Genomic DNA, 20,277 nt, shown 5'->3' on the forward strand with positions numbered 1-20,277 from the left:
GCACACTATCACCTACATAGTGCACTACTTCTCCCATTTAAGATGCAGCCTCTGGGTAAAGTATCAGGTTCCCCCCCCCCCCTCCCCCTCCAGGGCCATCAGAACGGGGCGGTGCCAAGCACTGCTGTTTAGTCCCTGCTCGTAATTGCTTTAATGGTGTGTTGACGTAGATACAATCACCTGCTCTGCCCACCCCAGCAGGTATATATATGGGGTGTAGGTAGATAGCCCCCCCCCAACCACCCAGACCTCCTGTCCTCCACCCTGCTAGAGCTGTTAATTCCCAGACCCTAGACACCACTCACCCAGGGACCACAGTGCAGGTCAGAGGAGAGGCTGGAATGTATTCTCCCCTAGGGCCAGGTCTTAAGGGCCAGGTCGTCCTCCTCTGGTTCCTCCCTGGGGTAACGGTCTCCTCTGGTTCCTGTCAATTTTATTGGCAGTTTAAAGTTCTGAGGTGATCAATTGCCTCATACTGCCTATAGTAATAGCTGTTAGCTATGGTAAGGAGAAGGGGTCAGATTACTGACCTCCCCTGTCTCTGTACTTTCTCCTGTTGGTAAAGAGTTAGTAACAATAGAATAAGTAGCATCACTTTCACCAGAGAGGAAAAGTTACCATTAAAAGTAAGCCTGATCTTGGTTATCATATCAAATAAATGAATTGGACTACTGCATCTCAGATTAATCTGATTGGTTCAAACCCTTACCCTAAATAACTGATAGAAATGCATATGGTCCCAAAACTATGGCAACTGGTTCATGGAGAGCGTGGTACTAAATATTAGACTATTTTAAACTGTCAAATCAAAAGAATTTCAATGCTCATACAGATGTAGGATCTTAATTTGACCAGATTCTCACAGCAGGAAAATTATCCAGCAGCAACGTGAGATGTGAATTGTGTTGATTGTAATTCATGGACATTTTTGTAAGGGTTGATACATTTTTAGTCAGGGCTAATCAAGTCTGACATTTTAGGTTAGCATTTCCTGCAACGACAGGGTGGTCAACCGGGTGACAAATTAAGATCCTACATCGGTTTCTAGTATGTGCCAAACCAAATAGTCATAATGATACAACATTCACTATGAATACCAGCAGTAATGATGCTGACGTATTGAGTGAGAGCTGTTGCTGTTTGCATGTGAGGAATCCCTGATGTCTCTCTGCATAACCTACATAATGAGGAATCAATGATATGTGTCTCTCTGCATAATCTACATCATTTGGAATCCCTGATATGTGTCTCTGCATAATCTACATCATTTGGAATCCTTGATATGTGTCTCTGCATAATCTACATCATTTGGAATCCTCCTGTGGAATCAACAGGCTATCACTCTGAAGGTCAACAGTCTAGGGTAGCGAGCGCCCTGGTCTATTCCACTAGGGTACTGAGAACCCTGGTCTATTCCACTAGGGTACTGAGAACCCTGGTCTATTCCACTAGGGTAGCGAGCGTTCTCAGTACCCTAGTGGAATAGACCAGGGCGCTCGCTACCCTAGTGGAATAGACCAGGGTTCTCAGTACCCTAGTGGAATAGACCAGGGCGCTCGCTACCCTAGTGGAATAGACCAGGGCGCTCGCTACCCTAGTGGAATAGACCAGGGCGCTCGCTACCCCAGTGGAATAGACCAGGGTTCTCAGTACCCTAGTGGAATAGACCAGGGTTCTCAGTACCCTAGTGGAATAGACCAGGGTTCTCAGTACCCTAGTGGAATAGGCCAGGGCGACCTGATACAACGATACTGGAGATCTGTCCTGATACAACGATACTGGAGATCTGTCCCGATACAACGGTACTGGAGATCTGTCCCGATACAACGGTACTGGAGATCTGTCCCGATACAACGGTACTGGAGATCTGTCCCGATACAACGGTACTGGAGATCTGTCCCGATACAACGGTACTGGAGATCTGTCCCGATACAACGGTACTGGAGATCTGTCCCGATACAACGGTACTGGAGATCTGTCCCGATACAACGGTACTGGAGATCTGTCCCGATACAACGGTACTGGAGATAATGAGCAGCATTTCTCAGGGGTTAGTATCTTTCGAATTTCGGAAGGGGAGGGGATATTTGGCCCCTCTGTGCCTGATCCCTGACTGCAGACACTGGCTGTGTGTCCCAAATCAAATCAAATCAAATCAAATTTTATTGGTCACATGCGCCGAATACAACAGGTGCAGACATTACAGTGAAATGCTTACTTACAGCCCTTAACCAACAGTGCATTTATTTTAAACAAAAAAAGTAAGAATAAAACAACAACAAAAAAGTGTTGAGAAAAAAAAGAGCAGAAGTAAAATAAAATAACAGTAGGGAGGCTATATATACAGGGGGGTACCGTTGCATAGTCAATGTGCGGGGGCACCGGCTAGTTGAGGTAGTTGAGGTAATATGTACATGTGGGTAGAGGGCACCCTATTCCCTATATAGTGCACTATTTACTGTTGACCAGGGTGCAAGTAGTGCACTATATAGGGAATAGGGTGCCATTTGGGCCACACAGCCAGTGTCTGCAGTCAGGGATCAGGCACAGAGGGGCCATCAGATTCAGCAGCCATCACAGTCTAAAGCAGCTTCATTATTCTCTAATTGCCCCGTTGTGAGGCATGTGAAGGAGTGTCTGTCATTGTGAAGGAGTGTCTGTCATTGTGAAGGAGTGTCTGTCATTGTGAAGGAGTGTCTGTCATTGTGAAGGAGTGTCTGTCATTGTGAAGGAGTGTGTCTGTCATTGTGAAGGAGTGTGTCTGTCATTGTGAAGGAGTGTCTGTCATTGTGAAGGAGTGTCTGTCATTGTGAAGGAGTGTGTCTGTCATTGTGAAGGAGTGTCTGTCATTGTGAAGGAGTGTGTCTGTCATTGTGAAGGAGTGTGTATCATTGTGAAGGAGTGTCTGTCATTGTGAAGGAGTGTGTCTGTCATTGTGAAGGAGTGTCTGTCATTGTGAAGGAGGTGTCTGTCATTGTGAAGGAGTGTGTATCATTGTGAAGGAGTGTCTGTCATTGTGAAGGAGTGTCTGTCATTGTGAAGGAGTGTGTCTCATTGTGAAGGAGTGTGTCTCATTGTGAAGGAGTGTCTGTCATTGTGAAGGAGTGTCTGTCATTGTGAAGGAGTGTCTGTTATTGTGAAGGAGTGTGTCTGTCATTGTGAAGGAGTGTCTGTCATTGTGAAGGAGTGTGTCTGTCATTGTGAAGGAGTGTGTCTGTCATTGTGAAGGAGTGTCTGTCATTGTGAAGGAGTGTGTCTGTCATTGTGAAGGAGTGTCTGTCATTGTGAAGGAGTGTGTCTGTCATTGTGAAGGAGTGTGTATCATTGTGAAGGAGTGTCTGTCATTGTGAAGGAGTGTCTGTCATTGTGAAGGAGTGTGTCTCATTGTGAAGGAGTGTGTCTCATTGTGAAGGAGTGTCTGTCATTGTGAAGGAGTGTCTGTCATTGTGAAGGAGTGTGTATCATTGTGAAGGAGTGTCTGTCATTGTGAAGGAGTGTGTCTGTCATTGTGAAGGAGTGTCTGTCATTGTGAAGGAGTGTCTGTCATTGTGAAGGAGTGTCTGTCATTGTGAAGGAATGTGTATCATTGTGAAGGAATGTGTATAATTGTGAAGGAGTGTGTGTGTTTGAGAGAGAGAACTTCTACTGTATGTAGGCTGGAGGAGGTATCTCTGTGTTCCCTTCACAATACACTTGTGTCCTAACACCTGCCTGGTGTAACCCAGTGTCACTGTTCCCCTAGACAGGCTCTTGAAAGACCCAGTGTCATTGTTCCCCTAGACAGGCTCTTGAAAGACCCAGTGTCGTTGTTCCCCTAGACAGGCTCTTGAAAGACCCAGTGTCGTTGTTCCCCTAGACAGGCTCTTGAAAGACCCAGTGCCGTTGTTTCCCGGGGGGTTGAGACTCGTGGCTCCCCTGAGGCGTTGTTTCCCGGGGGATTGAGACTCGTGGCTCCCCCGAGGCGTTGTTGCTGTGTTGTGTTGAGGTTGGCTGGGATGACTTCCCTCAGGTGCTGTGTGTGTGTTGGATACAGTTTAGCTCCTTTTTTAGCATCTCTTCTGTATGCAGTGTGTAGTCCATCAGAATGGGTGTGTTATCATTGATTTAAGTTCTAGTGTTCATACAATGTGCACTTTGTGTGTGTGTGTGTGTTACTGTGTTTGTCACCTGGCCCACAACAAGCAGCACCTGGTGATGTGAGTGGGAGGGTGTGTTCTGTACAGCTGTGTGGGACGGGGGACCGTGCAGCCTGAAATAAACAAGGGGCCCTTGACTGCCCGTCTGTCTGTCCTGCAGAGATTAATGGTTGTCTAAAGAGACACCTCGGCCTGGAATGTGCAGTTTATAAATGGAGTGGAATGGAATGGAGGAGCAGAGTGGCTAGAGCTGGAAGGGGGGAGGGAGAGAGGGAGACGCGGAGCGGAGCAGGGAGGATAAAGAAGGAGCTGGCTGAGGTCCAGGGAACAAGCATTCTCCCTCCTCTCAACAGGTGGCCATTTTGATTGTCCTCATACTCCTGCTGTGTGAACCCTGTCACCTCCGTCTGTAGATGGTGGGTCTCTTCTACAGTAGTAGTTACTACATGATTTAAACAGGAAACCGTTTTTACTTGTACTGGCAGATAGTGTCAATTTTTTTGTCGCATTCTTTAAGATTTATGTCTTTAAAAAAGTATATAAATCTAAATTAAACAACATAATAATAGACTTCAAATACCGGTAAGTAAACACCGGGCTCCCGAGTGGCGCAGCGGTCTAAGGCACTGCATCTCAGTGCTATAGGCGTCACTACAGACCGAGTGCTTGAGGCGTCACTACAGACCCCCCTGGTTTGATTCCAGGCTGTATCACAACCGGCCGTGATTGGGAGTCCCATAGGGGCGGCGCACAATTGGCCCAGCGTCGTCCGGGTTTGGCCGGTGTAGGCCGTCATTGTAAATAAGGTTTTGTTCTTAACTGACTTGCCTGGTTAAATAAAGGTAAAATAAAAAAGCTGACTGTAGTTTAGGTTGGGAAACCTCACCTCAGCTAGCTGGGAAGCTGTTTCTCAAGTACTGTGACATCATTGTTAAACTAAATGACTGAGGCGTTTGACATGGCGGGTGTGATCTACCAGGAAGGAAGCATTGCACAAGGACTGATGCTTCATTTGCCAGGAACTCTGTTACTTTCTGGTTACTGGACATGTTGATGGAAACGTTAAGGCAGTGTTTCTAATCTACAGTATATAGGTATTCATTATTTATTGTCTTACTATTTCTGTGTTTTTTTTAGTATTGGGAAAGTAAAAACCCTGATGAAGGCTACGGGCAAAAGCACATTGGTTTGACCTTTTAACAATAAATAACCATTTTTAACAACTTCCACTGTCCTCCAAGAGTTGCTGAATTTCCTCTTGGCTTTAGTGTTTCTAAAGCAGGGTGTCTTTAAACTATGGGTCGGGTCCCCAAAGTGGGCTCTGGGGCATGTGGGTCGGAAGTAATGAGAACACATCTATAAATCACCCACTATTTCTTCTTGATTGGGGTCGTTGGAGGATAACTCGGGTCACAGGATGACGGTACATTTCTAATTTGGGTCTGGAGCTGAAAGAGATGAGAGTGTACAGGATATGTCTCAGCTGCCATATTACAAACATTAAGAGCATTCAGTAAATACGGGTGTTTTTGATCAGAAGATTATAATCTTTACTTCTTCCACCCGCTCAGTGTTGACCTACCGAAAGAAAACCGGCAGCTGTCACTCAGTGGAGGACTTACCCTCCCTTACAAAAAAAAAAAAACACGTGGTTTTCTAACGCGTGTGAACAAATCACATGACAAATTTCACGTAAAAAATGTACACTACCGGTCAAAGGTTTTAGAACACCTGCTCATTCAAGGGTTTTTCTTTTATTTTTACTATTTTCTACATTGTAGAATAATAATGAAGACATCAAAAGTATGAAATAACACATATGGAATCATGTAATAAACAAAAAAGTGTTAAACAAATCAAAGTATATTTTATATTTTGAGATTCTTCAAATAGCCACCCTTTGCCTTGATGACAGATAAAGTGGAAGTCGGATTTCCGTTGGACCTTGGTGTACAATTGGTCATTAAAGTTCTTTGTCTGTCTGTCTGTCCGTCTAGTCACAGTATACCAACCTGGGGCTGCTGAACAGCATGGATCAGAACATCCAAAATGGCAGCTCTACCTCCACCAGTCCCTACAACAACGACCATGTCCAGAACAACGTGTCAGCGCCTTCACCCTACGCCCAGCCCAGCTCCACCTTCGACGCCATGTCCCCCTCCCCGGCCATCCCCTCCAACACAGACTACGCTGGGGGACACACCTTCGACGTCTCCTTCCAACAGTCATCCACAGCCAAGTCTGCCACCTGGACGGTAAGAGTTCATATCAAATCAATAGATTTATTGATCAAGTTGATTACTTGATTTTAAAGTGCATTTCACATGGGTCTCAACACACTTTACAAATTCCTATAGCACCAGTCACAATTGTATCTGTTACCTCTAGCAATGACAGATGTTATGTTTGGAAATGCGTTCGTTCCATTTATCATCCAATTGAATATCTACAAAAATTATGCCAAGTGACTCAAAATGATTTGAATTCATCATTATTTGTATTGGAAGTAGAGGTCTGCGATGTCTAAGGTATGGTTGATTGATGTGTTCTATCATAGGCCACACCCACCTTGCGAGCAAAACATTTTAGTTTCCCACTTGACAGCGGAGAGAAAATAAGGTCATTTCCTGCAATGCTACACATTTTGCGGTGGGGCAGAGAGAAGATTTGACAGTTTTACATCCAATTTCCTGAAATTCTACACATTTTGTCATAGGGTGGAAAAAAATGTTTGCAGCTTTTAATATGATATCGGAGTGAGGGTGACTAAGAAAATCAAATGGGGGCTCCCCGGTCGGTAATTCAACCATGATTATTCCAAGTTTATAATCTGACTAGACTAATTTACCAATGTAAATATGTTTTGCTAACATGGGCTAATTCAGTGACTGACATAACAAGAGAAACATTTCGAAATTGCACCTTGTGTATTCTACTATTCTAACTCTCAATAGTAAGTTGATACCCTGAAAATACAACATATTTCCGGGGGAAATTGATCCGCTGGTCTACTAAAGGGAGGCAGGCCGCCAGTCGCCCATTCCTGCTCTACATGATAAGTGTGTGAAGATTCTATCAAGACAATCAGTGCACCAGGCAACAAGTCAACTTTTCTCTATTGCACAACTATGACTGCATGTCTACCTCATCTAATCTCATGACAGAAGAACCTCCAGCCTTTTCTCAGGGACTCGGCCATGACAGAAGAACCTCCAGCCTTTTCTCAGGGACTCGGCCATGACAGAAGAACCTCAAGCCTTTTCTCAGGGACTCGGCCATGACAGAAGAACCTCAAGCCTTTTCTCAGGGACTCGGCCATGACAGAAGAACCTCAAGCCTTTTCTCAGGGACTCGGCCATGACAGAAGAACCTCCAGCCTTTTCTCAGGGACTCGGCCATGACAGAAGAACCTCCAGCCTTTTCTCAGGGACTCGGCCATGACAGAAGAACCTCCAGCCTTTTCTCAGGGACTCGGCCATGACAGAAGAACCTCAAGCCTTTTCTCAGGGACTCGGCCATGACAGAAGAACCTCAAGCCTTTTCTCAGGGACTCGGCCATGACAGGAGAACCTCAAGCCTTTTCTCAGGGACTCGGCCATGACAGAAGAACCTCAAGCCTTTTCTCAGGGACTCGGCCATGACAGAAGAACCTCCAGCCTTTTCTCAGGGACTCGGCCATGACAGAAGAACCTCAAGCCTTTTCTCAGGGACTCGGCCATGACAGAAGAACCTCCAGCCTTTTCTCAGGGACTCGGCCATGACAGAAGAACCTCCAGCCTTTTCTCAGGGACTCGGCCATGACAGAAGAACCTCCAGCCTTTTCTCAGGGACTCGGCCATGACAGAAGAACCTCCAGCCTTTTCTCAGGGACTCGGCCATGACAGGAGAACCTCCAGCCTTTTCTCAGGGACTCGGCCATGACAGGAGAACCTCAAGCCTTTTCTCAGGGACTCGGCCATGACAGGAGAACCTCAAGCCTTTTCTCAGGGACTCGGCCATGACAGAAGAACCTCAAGCCTTTTCTCAGGGACTCGGCCATGACAGAAGAACCTCCAGCCTTTTCTCAGGGACTCGGCCATGACAGAAGAACCTCCAGCCTTTTCTCAGGTACTCGGCCATGACAGAAGAACCTCCAGCCTTTTCTCAGGGACTCGGCCATGACAGAAGAACCTCCAGCCTTTTCTCAGGGACTCGGCCATGACAGAAGAACCTCAAGCCTTTTCTCAGGGACTCGGCCATGACAGAAGAACCTCAAGCCTTTTCTCAGGGACTCGGCCATGACAGAAGAACCTCAAGCCTTTTCTCAGGGACTCGGCCATGACAGAAGAACCTCAAGCCTTTTCTCAGGGACTCGGCCATGACAGAAGAACCTCAAGCCTTTTCTCAGGGACTCGGCCATGACAGAAGAACCTCAAGCCTTTTCTCAGGGACTCGGCCATGACAGAAGAACCTCAAGCCTTTTCTCAGGGACTCGGCCATGACAGAAGAACCTCAAGCCTTTTCTCAGGGACTCGGCCATGACAGTTTAGTTGGGTTGTTACAGGAAGCAAGAGAACGATGTGTGTCTTCTGGATCGTCCAGAATGGTAATGGTCTAAATACATTCAAGGACTTCACCTTTCTTCCAGAAGTTACCTTTAACATTAGATTCAATCTGTATCGCGATAGATCCGTGCTATAGCGCAACGGAAATCACCAAGACTGCATTTACGGTAAACGCTGCATGTGACAGCGCAATCTGAAATTACCTTTACATTTCAATCATGATATAACATGGATCTTCCGCGATACGGATTGAATCTAGCCCTTAATCTAGATGTCTTTACCCCATCTGAACTCCTTGATCTAATCTGACTGACAACTGATGTTGTCATTATGTGACAATGCTGTAGTGCCAGCTGTTGTCTGAGTCCCACCGTGACCACGCGTACTGGCTCCGTGACCACGCGTACTGGCTCCGTGACCACGCGTACTGGCTCCGTGACCACGCGTACTGGCTCCGTGACCACGCGTACTGGCTCCGTGACCACGCGTACTGGCTCCGTGACCACGCGTACTGGCTCCGTGACCACGCGTACTGGCTCCGTGACCACGCGTACTGGCTCCGTGACCACGCGTACAGGCTCCGTGACCACGCGTACTGGCTCCGTGACCACGCGTACTGGCTCCGTGACCACGCGTACTGGCTCCGTGACCACGCGTACTGGCTCCGTGACCACGCGTACTGGCTCCAGGCCGTGTCATGCCATATACAGTGGAACCATGCCATGTACCGTTGTGTAAAATCGAAAGCCAAGTGCACCGTTCCTAGCAACCAGCTGAGCTGCTCCATATCGTACCTGCAGATGGAGATGTCGACCATCAGTATTATCACAGAACCAGCTGAGCTGCTCAATATCTCACCTGCAGATGGAGATGTCGACCATCAGTATTATCACAGAACCAGCTGAGCTGCTCAATATCTCACCTGCAGATGGAGATGTCGACCATCAGTATTATCACAGAACCAGCTGAGCTGCTCCATATCGCACCTGCAGATGGAGATGTCGACCATCAGTATTATCACAGAAAGTGAGAACTTGAAATAATTATTGGGTTGGATCAATTGCCTTTCTACGTTCTATATATAGGCTGTTTACTTCAAGTGTTGGATCTCTTGTGAAATCAGAATATTCATGGGAAACTATGTGGCTAAACCAGTCTTACGTGGTGCCATGCCACTTATACGTTGGGCCATTATGGTCCAGCTGAGCCATCAATCTCCTATTTGGCAGACGGTAGAAGGGAGTGATGCAGAACCTGTGGGCTTATTGCCTAATTATCAACCAACGGTAGGTAGGTCATGTCTTAGAGTCAACAGGCGGGACTCAGGGAGTACTCTGGGGCCATCTCAGCCAGCTCATTGGCTACGACGACCGTGGGATAGTGACATTTACCCAATCCCAACGCTGCCTCTCTCTCGCCCTTCTCAACCTTACAGCACAGAAACAACAGTGGTCCGTCTGTGTGTGGAGAGAACAGGGAAGAGTCTACTCTGGATCATAAAGTCACAACAGTCATAACACATGATGCAATATTGGTTTACCTGATGCTTTGGTCTGAGCTCATCATGAGGAAGATTAAGCCAATGACCTTTGGCCTATATAATGCTTAGGCTGTCTTCCATACACAATAGGAGGATGCATAATAGAACTGGACTGGAAACCAATGCACACTAAAAAAAAAAGTGGGACGACGCCTTTGTTCATCTGAAGTGCTTTTATTGATTGGAATTATTAGAAAATTATACTTTGTTTCATTCAACCTGTTTTATTCAATTAGTCTGATCTGTCGAATTCAATGTGATTTTTTTATTTTTATTTATTGAGTGAAAGTTTCTAAATTGCTTTCAACACCTCATGCTAGAGGTGTTCACGGATCCACCCGGACCCGAGTACCCGAGACCCGATGTGGGAGCCGAGCGGATCCGGATCCAGGGAATTCTAAATAATGTCACGGGTCAGATCTGATATGATTGTCACGGGTCTCGGGTATGTGTAATTTTTAAATGACTTGTCCGGATGGACCCGTACAGATCCGGACGCGACTGCTGCAGTAGAGAGAGAAATGGTATAATTTATGCTGCTGCCCTTTTGCTTTTCACCAGAGTGGCGCGTGTAGCTTGTTGTTGTTGGCCAATCAGAGTGGCGCGTGTAGCTTGTTGTTGTTGTTGTTGGCCAATCAGAGTGGCGCGTGGAGCTTGTTGTTGTTGTTGGCCACACCAGAGTGGCGCGTGTAGCTTGTTGTTGTTGTAGGCCAATCAGAGTGGCGCGTGTAGCTTGTTGTTGTTGGCCAATCAGAGTGGCGCGTGTAGCTTGTTGTTGTTGTTGGCCAATCAGAAGTCATCAAAGCGGGCACTAGGCTACAGTCCTAGAGCCTCCGTGTGTGGCAAAAGTTAGGAGATACAGTGCCTTCAGAAAGTATTCACACCCCATGAGTTTTCCCAAGTTTTGTTGTGTTATGAATTTAAAATGGATTAAATGTCGATGTTCTGTCACCGGCCTACACACAATACCCCATAATGTCAGAGTGGAATTATGACTTACAAATTAATAAAAAATCAAAAGCTGAAATGTCTTGAGTCAGTAAGTATTCAACCCCTTTGTTATGGCAAGCCTAAATAAGTTCAGGAGTAAAAATGTGCTTAACAAGTCACATAATAAGTTGCATGGACTCACTCTGTGTGCAATAATAGTGTTGAACATTAATTTTGACCGACTACCTCGTCTCTGTACCCCACATATACAATTATTTGTAAGGTCCCTCAGTCGAGCAGTGAATTTCAAACACAGATTCACCCACAAAGACCAGGGAGGCTTCCCAATGCCTCGCTAAATAGGGCACCGATTGGTAGAATAAAGCATTGAATATCCCTTTGAGCATGATGAAGTTATTAATTACACTTTGGATGGTGTATCAATACACCCAGTCACTACAAAGATACAGGCGTCCTTCCTAACTCAGTTGTCGGAGAGGAAGGAAACAGCTCAGGGATTTCACCATGAGGCCAATGGTGACTTTAAAACAGTTACAGAGTTTAATGGCTGTGATAGGAGAAAATTGAGGATGGATCAACAACATTGTAGTTACTCCACAACACTAACCTAATTGACAGAGTGAAAAGAAGGCAGCCTGTACAGAATACAAATATTCTAAATATTCATGCATCCTGTTTGCAACAAGGCACTAAAGTAATACTGCAGAAAATGTAGCAAAGGAATTAACTTGTCCTGAATACAAAGTGTTATAGTTTGGGGCAAATCCAAAACAACACATTACTGAGTACCACTCTCCATATTTTCAAGCATAGTGGTGGCTGCATCATGTTATGGGTATGCTTGTAATCGTTAAGGACGCGGCAGTTTTTCAGGATAAAAAAAAGAAACGGAATGGTTCAGTCTGCTTTCCACCAGACACTGGGAGATGAATTCACCTGTCAGCAGGACAATAACCTAAAACACAAGACCAAATCTACACTGGAGTTGCTTACCAAGAAGACAGTGAATGTTCCTGAGTGGCCGAGTTACAGTTTTGACTTAAATCTACTTGAAAATCTATGGCAAGACTTGAATACATTTCTAAAAACCTGTTTGTGCTTTTTCATTATGGGTTATTGTGTGTAGATGGGTGAAAAAACTATTTCATCCATTTTGAATTCAGGCTGAAACAACAAAATGTGGAATAAGTCAAGGGGTATGAATACTTTCTGAAGGCACCGTATTTAATCAATAGAAGATGCAATTAAAATGATGGAATGAAAAGTTAAAGGAGAAGGATGGACTACAACGACCAATAGCCAACAGGTAGGCTGCTGCCACCGACCAATAGCCAACAGGTAGGCTGCTGCCACCGACCAATAGCCAACAGGTAGGCTGCTGCCACCGACCAATAGCCAACAGGTAGGCTGCTGCCACCGACCAATAGCCAACAGGTCGGCTGCTGCTTAATATTCTGAATGGAGTTGTTGTTCGTAACTGTAGGCACAGGGTCACTGTCCTGCTGCCTCTCTAAGCTCCTGGAAGCTACACAGAATGGCTAGAGTCTAGCTCAGTCACCGGTCTGATAGTCTTATGGCACAAGGCCACTGTAGACGTTACCACCCCAGCTTTACTCTGTTTTACCCTGCACATAGAGCTGGCCCTTTAGCCGGGCTGGCTGTGGGGGGTTAGGGGGGAAGTCCGACCCGAGTTTACTTAATTCTCTGCCGGTTCCAAGTGGAAAAAGCATCTACTTTGGTGTTATTTCTAATCAGAAAAAAATATTCTCCATGCACTGTAATTTACGACTTGATTAAGAGCTATTGATAAAAGCTGGGTAAATGAGTAATCTGTTGGGAGAAAGGGGATTGTAAATATAAATGACACTTGTTTTAGATCTATTTTACCTTCTGATCGCTGGAGACACACGTGAAACCAGTCATATGGCAGCAAACTGAAGCATATCAACTTTCCCGAAGTAAAGTTGATGAAATGCTGTTCCGTCAGAATTTAAATTGTACGGCCTTTTAACTTGCAGGGATCTTTAATGTCTTAATTATAGTCTATCCCGACTTCCTCTGTTTCCTGTTTCTATGATAAATATTATCCACTATCAGTATGGACCATCGGTAGTCCTAATAACAACACATTCAACTGCCAATTTACTGCTAGTTCCCTTCAGTTGGTATAGCCTACATTATCATTCCATTTAATTACATTGTTAGTTCCCTTCAGTTGGTATAGGCTACATTATCATTACATTTAATTACATTATTAGTTCCTTCAGTTGGTATAGGCTACATTATCATTACATTTAATTACATTATTAGTTCCTTCAGTTGGTATAGCCTACATTATCATTCCATTGAATTACATTGTTTAGTTCACCTTCATTTGCTTCCTGTGTAAAGTTGATGATTAAAAAAAAAAAAAAAGACATGTAGGCTAATTAAATGGTTATGGAGTGGAGCGCAGACAAGGCCCTAACAGTTTGAACCTGATGCATGGTGAGATACTTGGCCCTGTCACCACAGTTCCATGGTTAGTGCAGGCAACAGACGAGGGTGTAGCCTACTATTGGACACTATTCTCCCTATTATAACTCTATGGACACTAATCTTCCAACAGCACCATGGGTTGAAGAACTGAATGTGGCAATTTTCAGAATGAATCAAACCACCGTTTCTTTCTTTTGTGAGTAAAGGCTCTCCAAGGCTCTTTTAACTCGAATACTCTCCTAAACCTAAATAATCTACAAGATCACAGTATTTTTACATCTACCAATTGGTGCTGAAATGCAGACGAATGTGCATATATTTAGATGGCTTTCTTTCATTGATCCCTAATATTCTGAACCCATTCTCTCTATATATTCTAGTGAGTCTGTCGACAAAATTCTAACTAAAAAGGTTCACCGTATTTAAAGGGATGGCTTAAGATAAATGTACTGAAAACCCTATTAAATAAAAACTCCACGAGAATATCTATTGGCCAGCAAGTGGTAGGGTTTTCAGCGGTTGAATTAAATTCGTTCAGAGTACGCAAGCTGACTGAATAAGGTACGTCTGAATACCAAATACTGAGAAGTGCGTAGGAAAGGTGTAAATTCCTACGTCTGAATCGGCCCCAAAGTGCACTGTGTTCTGTCTCTGTGTGTTCTGTGTTCTGTGTTCTGTCTCTGTGTGTTCTGTGTTCTGTGTTCTGTGTTCTGTCTCTGTGTGTTCTGTGTTCTGTGTTCTGTCTCTGTGTGTTCTGTGTTCTGTCTCCTGTGTTCTGTCTCTGTGTGTTCTGTGTTCTGTCTCTGTGTGTTCTGTGTTCTGTGTTCTGTCTCTGTGTGATCTGTGCACTGTGTTCTGTCTCTGTGTGTTCTGTGTTCTGTCTCTGTGTGTTCTGTGTTCTGTCTCTGTGTGTTCTGTGTTCTGTCTCTGTGTGTTCTGTGTTCTGTCTCTGTGTGTTCTGTGTTCTGTCTCTGTGTGTTCTGTGTTCTTTGATGACTGTTCTTAGGAGACAGCTAATCCCTAACCCCTAACCCTTAACCTCTTCCCATCTGGGACTCTGGCTGTGACACACATGCACACCACACACACACACAGAGCGGTACGACACGTCAATATTTCCCGGCAGCACTGCTCCCTTAACCCCCCCTTGATGTCTCTTAACAGAATTATTCTACAATGAGCCAAAACATACTCTGTCCTTTATGGTGTGGTTCAATGAGACAAAACATACTCTGTCCTTTATGGTGTGGTTCAATGAGACAAAACATACTCTGTCCTTTATGGTGTGGTTCAATGACCCAAAGACAAATGCCCTAGGTGCATCAGTGTATATATATATATACTGAACGAAAATATAAAACGCAACATTTAAAGTGTTGGTCCCATGTTTCATGAGCTGAAATAAAAGATCCTAGAAATTTTCCATACGCACAAAACGTTTATTTCTCTCAATTTGGGCACAAATGTCTTTACATCCCTTTTAGTGAGCGTTTCTCCTTTGCCAAGATAATCCATCCACCTGACAGGTGTGGCATATCAAGAAGCTGATTAAACAGCATGATCATTACACAGGTGCACCTTGTGCCACTCTAAAATGTGCAGTTTTGTTAAACAACACAATGCCACAGATGTCTCATGTTTTGAGGGAGCGTGCAATTGGCATGCTGACTGCAGGAATGCCAAACAGAGCTGTTGCCAGATAATTGAAAGTTAATTTCTCTACCACAAGCCACCTCTATACTTTTAGAGAATTTGGCAAAACATCCATCCGTCCTCAAAACCGCAGACCACGTGTAACCACGCCAGTCCAGGACCTCCACATCTGGCTTCTTCACCTGCGGGATTGTTTGAGACCAGCCACCCGGACAGCTGATGAAACTGTGGGTTTGCACAACCAAATAATTTCTGCACAAACTGTCAGAAACCATCTCAGGGAAGCTCATCTGCGTGCTCGTTGTCCTCACCAGGGTCTTGACCTGACTGCAGTCCAGCGTCGTAACCGACTTCAGTGGGCAAATGCTCACTGGCCTGCTGGATGGGTGAATCCTGGTTTCAACTGTGCTGGGCAGATGGCAGACAACGTGTATGGTGTCGTGTGGTCGAGCAGTTTGCTGATGTCAACGTTGTGGACAGAGTGCCCCATGGTGGCGGTGGGGTTATGTTTTGGGCAGGAATAAGCTACGGACAACGAACACAATTGCATTTTTATCGATGGCAATTTCAATGCACAGAGATACCGTGACGAGATCCTGAGGCCCATTGTCGTGCCATTCATCCGCCGCCATCACCTCATGTTTCAGCATAATAATGCACAGCCCCATGTTGCAAGGATCTGTACACAATTCCTGGAAGCTGAAAATGTCCCTGTTCTTCCATGGCCTGCATACTCACCAGACATGTCACCCATTGAGCATGTTTGGGATGCTCTGGATTGACGTGTACGACAGCGTGTTCCAGTTCCCGCCAATATCCAGCAACTTCACACAGCCATTGAAGAGGAGTGGGACAACATTCCACAGGCCACAATCAACAGCCTGATCAACTCTATATGAAGGAGATGTGTTGCGCTGCATGAGGCAAATTGTGGTCACACCAGATACTGACTGGTTTTCTGATCCACGACCCTACCTTTTTTTTAAGGTATCTGTGACGAACAGATGCATATCTGTATTCCCAGTCATGTGAAATCCATAGATTACAGCCCAATTTATTTATTTAAATTGACTGATTTCCTTATATGAACTGTAACTCAGTAAAATCTTTGAAATTGTTGCATGTTGTGTTTATATTTTTGTTCAGTGTATATATTTGCTATTTGGCTGTTTTCTCTTTGCAGCTACTGTATATTCATGGGTTGAACAGCGTGAGGTGGGGTTTGTCTAGTGTGAGGTTGAATAGCGTGAGGTGGGGTTTGTCTAGTGTGAGGTTAAACAGCGTGAGGTTGGGTTTGTCTAGTGTGAGGTTGAATAGCGTGAGGTGGGGTTTGTCTAGTGTGAGGTTGAATAGCGTGAGGTGGGGTTTGTCTAGTGTGAGGTTAAACAGCGTGAGGTTGGGTTTGTCTAGTGTGAGGTTGAACAGCGTGAGGTGGGGTTTGTCTAGTGTGAGGTTAAACAGCGTGAGGTTGGGTTTGTCTAGTGTGAGGTTGAACAGCGTGAGGTGGGGTTTGTCTAGTGTGAGGTTGAACAGCGTGAGGTGGGGTTTGTCTAGTGTGAGGTTGAATAGCGTGAGGTGGGGTTTGTCTAGTGTGAGGTTGAACAGCGTGAGGTGGGGTTTGTCTAGTGTGAGGTTGAACAGCGTGAGGTGGGGTTTGTCTAGTGTGAGGTTGAACAGCGTGAGGTGGGGTTTGTCTAGTGTGAGGTTGAACAGCGTGAGATTGGGTTTGTCTAGTGTGAGGTTGAACAGCGTGAGGTGGGGTTTGTCTAGTGTGAGGTTGAACAGCGTGAGATTGGGTTTGTCTAGTGTGAGGTTGAACAGCGTGAGGTGGGGGTTTGTCTAGTGTGAGGTTGAACAGCGTGAGGTGGGGTTTGTCTAGTGTGAGGTTGAACAGCGTGAGGTGGGGTTTGTCTAGTGTGAGGTTAAACAGCGTGAGGTGGGGTTTGTCTAGTGTGAGCTTGAACAGCGTGAGGTGGGGTTTGTCTAGTGTGAGGTTGAACAGCGTGAGGTGGGGGTTTGTCTAGTGTGAGGTTGAATAGCGTGAGGTGGGGTTTGTCTAGTGTGAGGTTGAACAGCGTGAGGTGGGGGTTTGTCTAGTGTGAGGTTGAACAGCGTGAGGTGGGGTTTGTCTAGTGTGAGGTTGAACAGCGTGAGATTGGGTTTGTCTAGTGTGAGGTTGAACAGCGTGAGGTGGGGTTTGTCTAGTGTGAGGTTGAACAGCGTGAGATTGGGTTTGTCTAGTGTGAGGTTGAACAGTGTGAGGTGGGGTTTGTCTAGTGTGAGGTTGAACAGCGTGAGGTGGGGTTTGTCTAGTGTGAGGTTGAACAGCGTGAGGTTGGGTTTGTCTAGTGTGAGGTTGAACAGCGTGAGGTGGGGTTTGTCTAGTGTGAGGTTGAACAGCGTGAGGTGGGGTTTGTCTAGTGTGAGGTTGAACAGCGTGAGGTTGGGTTTGTCTAGTGTGAGGTTGAACAGCGTGAGGTGGGGTTTGTCTAGTGTGAGGTTGAACAGCGTGAGGTGGGGGTTTGTCTAGTGTGAGGTTGAACAGCGTGAGGTGGGGGTTTGTCTAGTGTGAGGTTAAACAGCGTGAGGTGGGGTTTGTCTAGTGTGAGCTTGAACAGCGTGAGATTGGGTTTGTCTAGTGTGAGGTTGAACAGCGTGAGGTGGGGTTTGTCTAGTGTGAGGTTGAACAGCGTGAGGTGGGGTTTGTCTAGTGTGAGGTTGAACAGCGTGAGGTGGGGGTTTGTCTAGTGAGGTTGAACAGCGTGAGGTTGGGTTTGTCTAGTGTGAGGTTGAACAGCGTGAGGTGGGGTTTGTCTAGTGTGAGGTTGAACAGCGTGAGGTTGGGTTTGTCTAGTGTGAGGTTGAACAGCGTGAGGTGGGGTTTGTCTAGTGTGAGGTTGAACAGCGTGAGGTGGGGTTTGTCTAGTGTGAGGTTGAACAGCGTGAGGTGGGGTTTGTCTAGTGTGAGGTTGAACAGCGTGAGGTGGGGTTTGTCTAGTGTGAGGTTGAACAGCGTGAGGTGGGGTTTGTCTAGTGTGAGGTTGAACAGCGTGAGGTTGGGTTTGTCTAGTGTGAGGTTGAACAGCGTGAGGTGGGGGTTTGTCTAGTGTGAGGTTGAACAGCGTGAGGTGGGGTTTGTCTAGGTGAGGTTGAACAGCGTGAGGTGGGGTTTGTCTAGTGGAGGTTGAACAGTGTGAGGTGGGGTTTGTCTAGTGTGAGGTTGAACAGCGTGAGGTGGGGTTTGTCTAGTGTGAGGTTGAACAGCGTGAGGTGGGGTTTGTCTAGTGTGAGGTTGAACAGCGTGAGGTGGGGTTTGTCTAGTGTGAGGTTGAACAGCGTGAGGTGGGGTTTGTCTAGTGTGAGGTTGAACAGCGTGAGGTGGGGTTTGTCTAGTGTGAGGTTGAACAGCGTGAGGTGGGGTTTGTCTAGTGTGAGGTTGAACAGCGTGAGGTGGGGTTTGTCTAGTGTGAGGTTGAACAGCGTGAGGTTGGGTTTGTCTAGTGTGAGGTTGAACAGCGTGAGGTGGGGTTTGTCTAGTGTGAGGTTGAACAGCGTGAGGTGGGGTTTGTCTAGTGTGAGGTTGAACAGCGTGAGGTGGGGTTTGTCTAGTGTGAGGTTGAACAGCGTGAGGTGGGGTTTGTCTAGTGTGAGGTTAAACAGCGTGAGGTGGGGTTTGTCTAGTGTGTTACCTGCCACCAGGTAGGCTAGGCTTGCATACCAAACGGCACCATTTTGCCTTTGTAGTGCACTACTTTTGACAAGAGGGAATAGGGTGCCGTTTGAGCCACTTCCTAGGTCTCAGGTAGAGTGGAGGAATGTGATGATGGTCTGGGCTGTGTAGGGCTCGGGGGGAGGATTACTGTAATGGATTGAGGACCTGGAGAGAAGTGTGGAAACCTCTGCTGATCCCTGCGCTCGGGGCTGGCACGGGGTGTGAGAGAGCTCTGTGTGTGTGTGTACGTTCGCGTGCCTCGGTGCTCCGTCTTTGTTCTGAGGGAGTTGAGCTTTTAGCTCTCGACTGCCGTGGCGTCTCCCATTTCACCGCAGGAGGAGGGCCCTCTCAGAGAACCAACCGCTCAAAGAGAAGAGTGTTCCTGGGAACAGCGTTAGGCAAGACGCAACCTGTCCCGGGAACATCTGCGGGGCCAGGGCTCGTCCCACGCCTTAGAGATGGGGCTGAGACTTGTTTATGTCAACGAACCTGTCTAGACTCGCCCCGAACTGAGAGACACAAGCCCTCAAACATACAGCTGGGAAACAACATCAGGGAGAAGGGAAAGAAAGAAGCCAGGGTTTAAAATAAATTATTTCTCCATAATGCTGCAGTCTGGAAAAGGCCCATTTTCAAACTGCTTTTTATTATTATTATTGACCGTGTTTTCTTCCCTGAACAATAGGAGGTTACCCAGGCTATAATGGAACCCCGTTATACAGCAGCAGTGGCATTAGGAGGTTACCCAGGCTATAATGGAATACCGTTAAACAGCAGTAGTGGCATTAGGAGGTTACCCAGGCTATAATGGAACACCGTTAAACAGCAGTAGTGGCATTAGGAGGTTACCCAGGCTATAATGGAACACCGTTATACAGCAGCAGTGGCATTAGGAGGTTACCCAGGCTATAATGGGCCATAGCTACATATGAGGACACGAGGCCTCAGTCATAAATAATGTAATTTAAAAAACCTTGCCCTGACCTCCGGGGGGCCCTGACCTCCAGGGGCCCTGACCTCCAGGGGGCCCTGACCTCCAGGGGGCCCTGACCTCCAGGGGCCCTGACCTCCAGGGGCCCTGACCTCCAGGGGGCCCTGACCTCCAGGGGGCCCTGACCTCCAGGGGGCCCTGACCTCCAGGGGCCCTGACCTCCAGGGGCCCTGACCTCCAGGGGCCCTGACCTCCGGGGGGCCCTGACCTCCAGGGGGCCCTGACCTCCAGGGGCCCTGACCTCCAGGGGGCCCTGACCTCCAGGGGGCCCT

At 46.5% G+C, this 20,277-nt stretch overlaps 1 protein-coding gene across 9 annotated transcripts in view; it reads left to right on the forward strand.

Moving 5' to 3' along the window:
• The window catches only part of LOC121576423 (tumor protein 63), a 106,235-nt gene that overhangs the window by 65,985 nt on the left and 19,973 nt on the right, over positions 1-20,277 (forward strand). For all 9 annotated transcript variants that reach the window (XM_041889552.2, XM_041889555.2, XM_041889560.2 and 6 more), the window contains one exon: positions 6,134-6,391. In XM_041889552.2, the coding sequence (XP_041745486.1) occupies positions 6,134-6,391 (258 nt within the window). The remainder of the gene's footprint in view (positions 1-6,133; positions 6,392-20,277) is intronic.

Source organism: Coregonus clupeaformis, chromosome 11 (genome assembly GCF_020615455.1).
Source record: "Coregonus clupeaformis isolate EN_2021a chromosome 11, ASM2061545v1, whole genome shotgun sequence".
NCBI classification, from domain to species: Eukaryota; Metazoa; Chordata; class Actinopteri; order Salmoniformes; family Salmonidae; genus Coregonus; species Coregonus clupeaformis.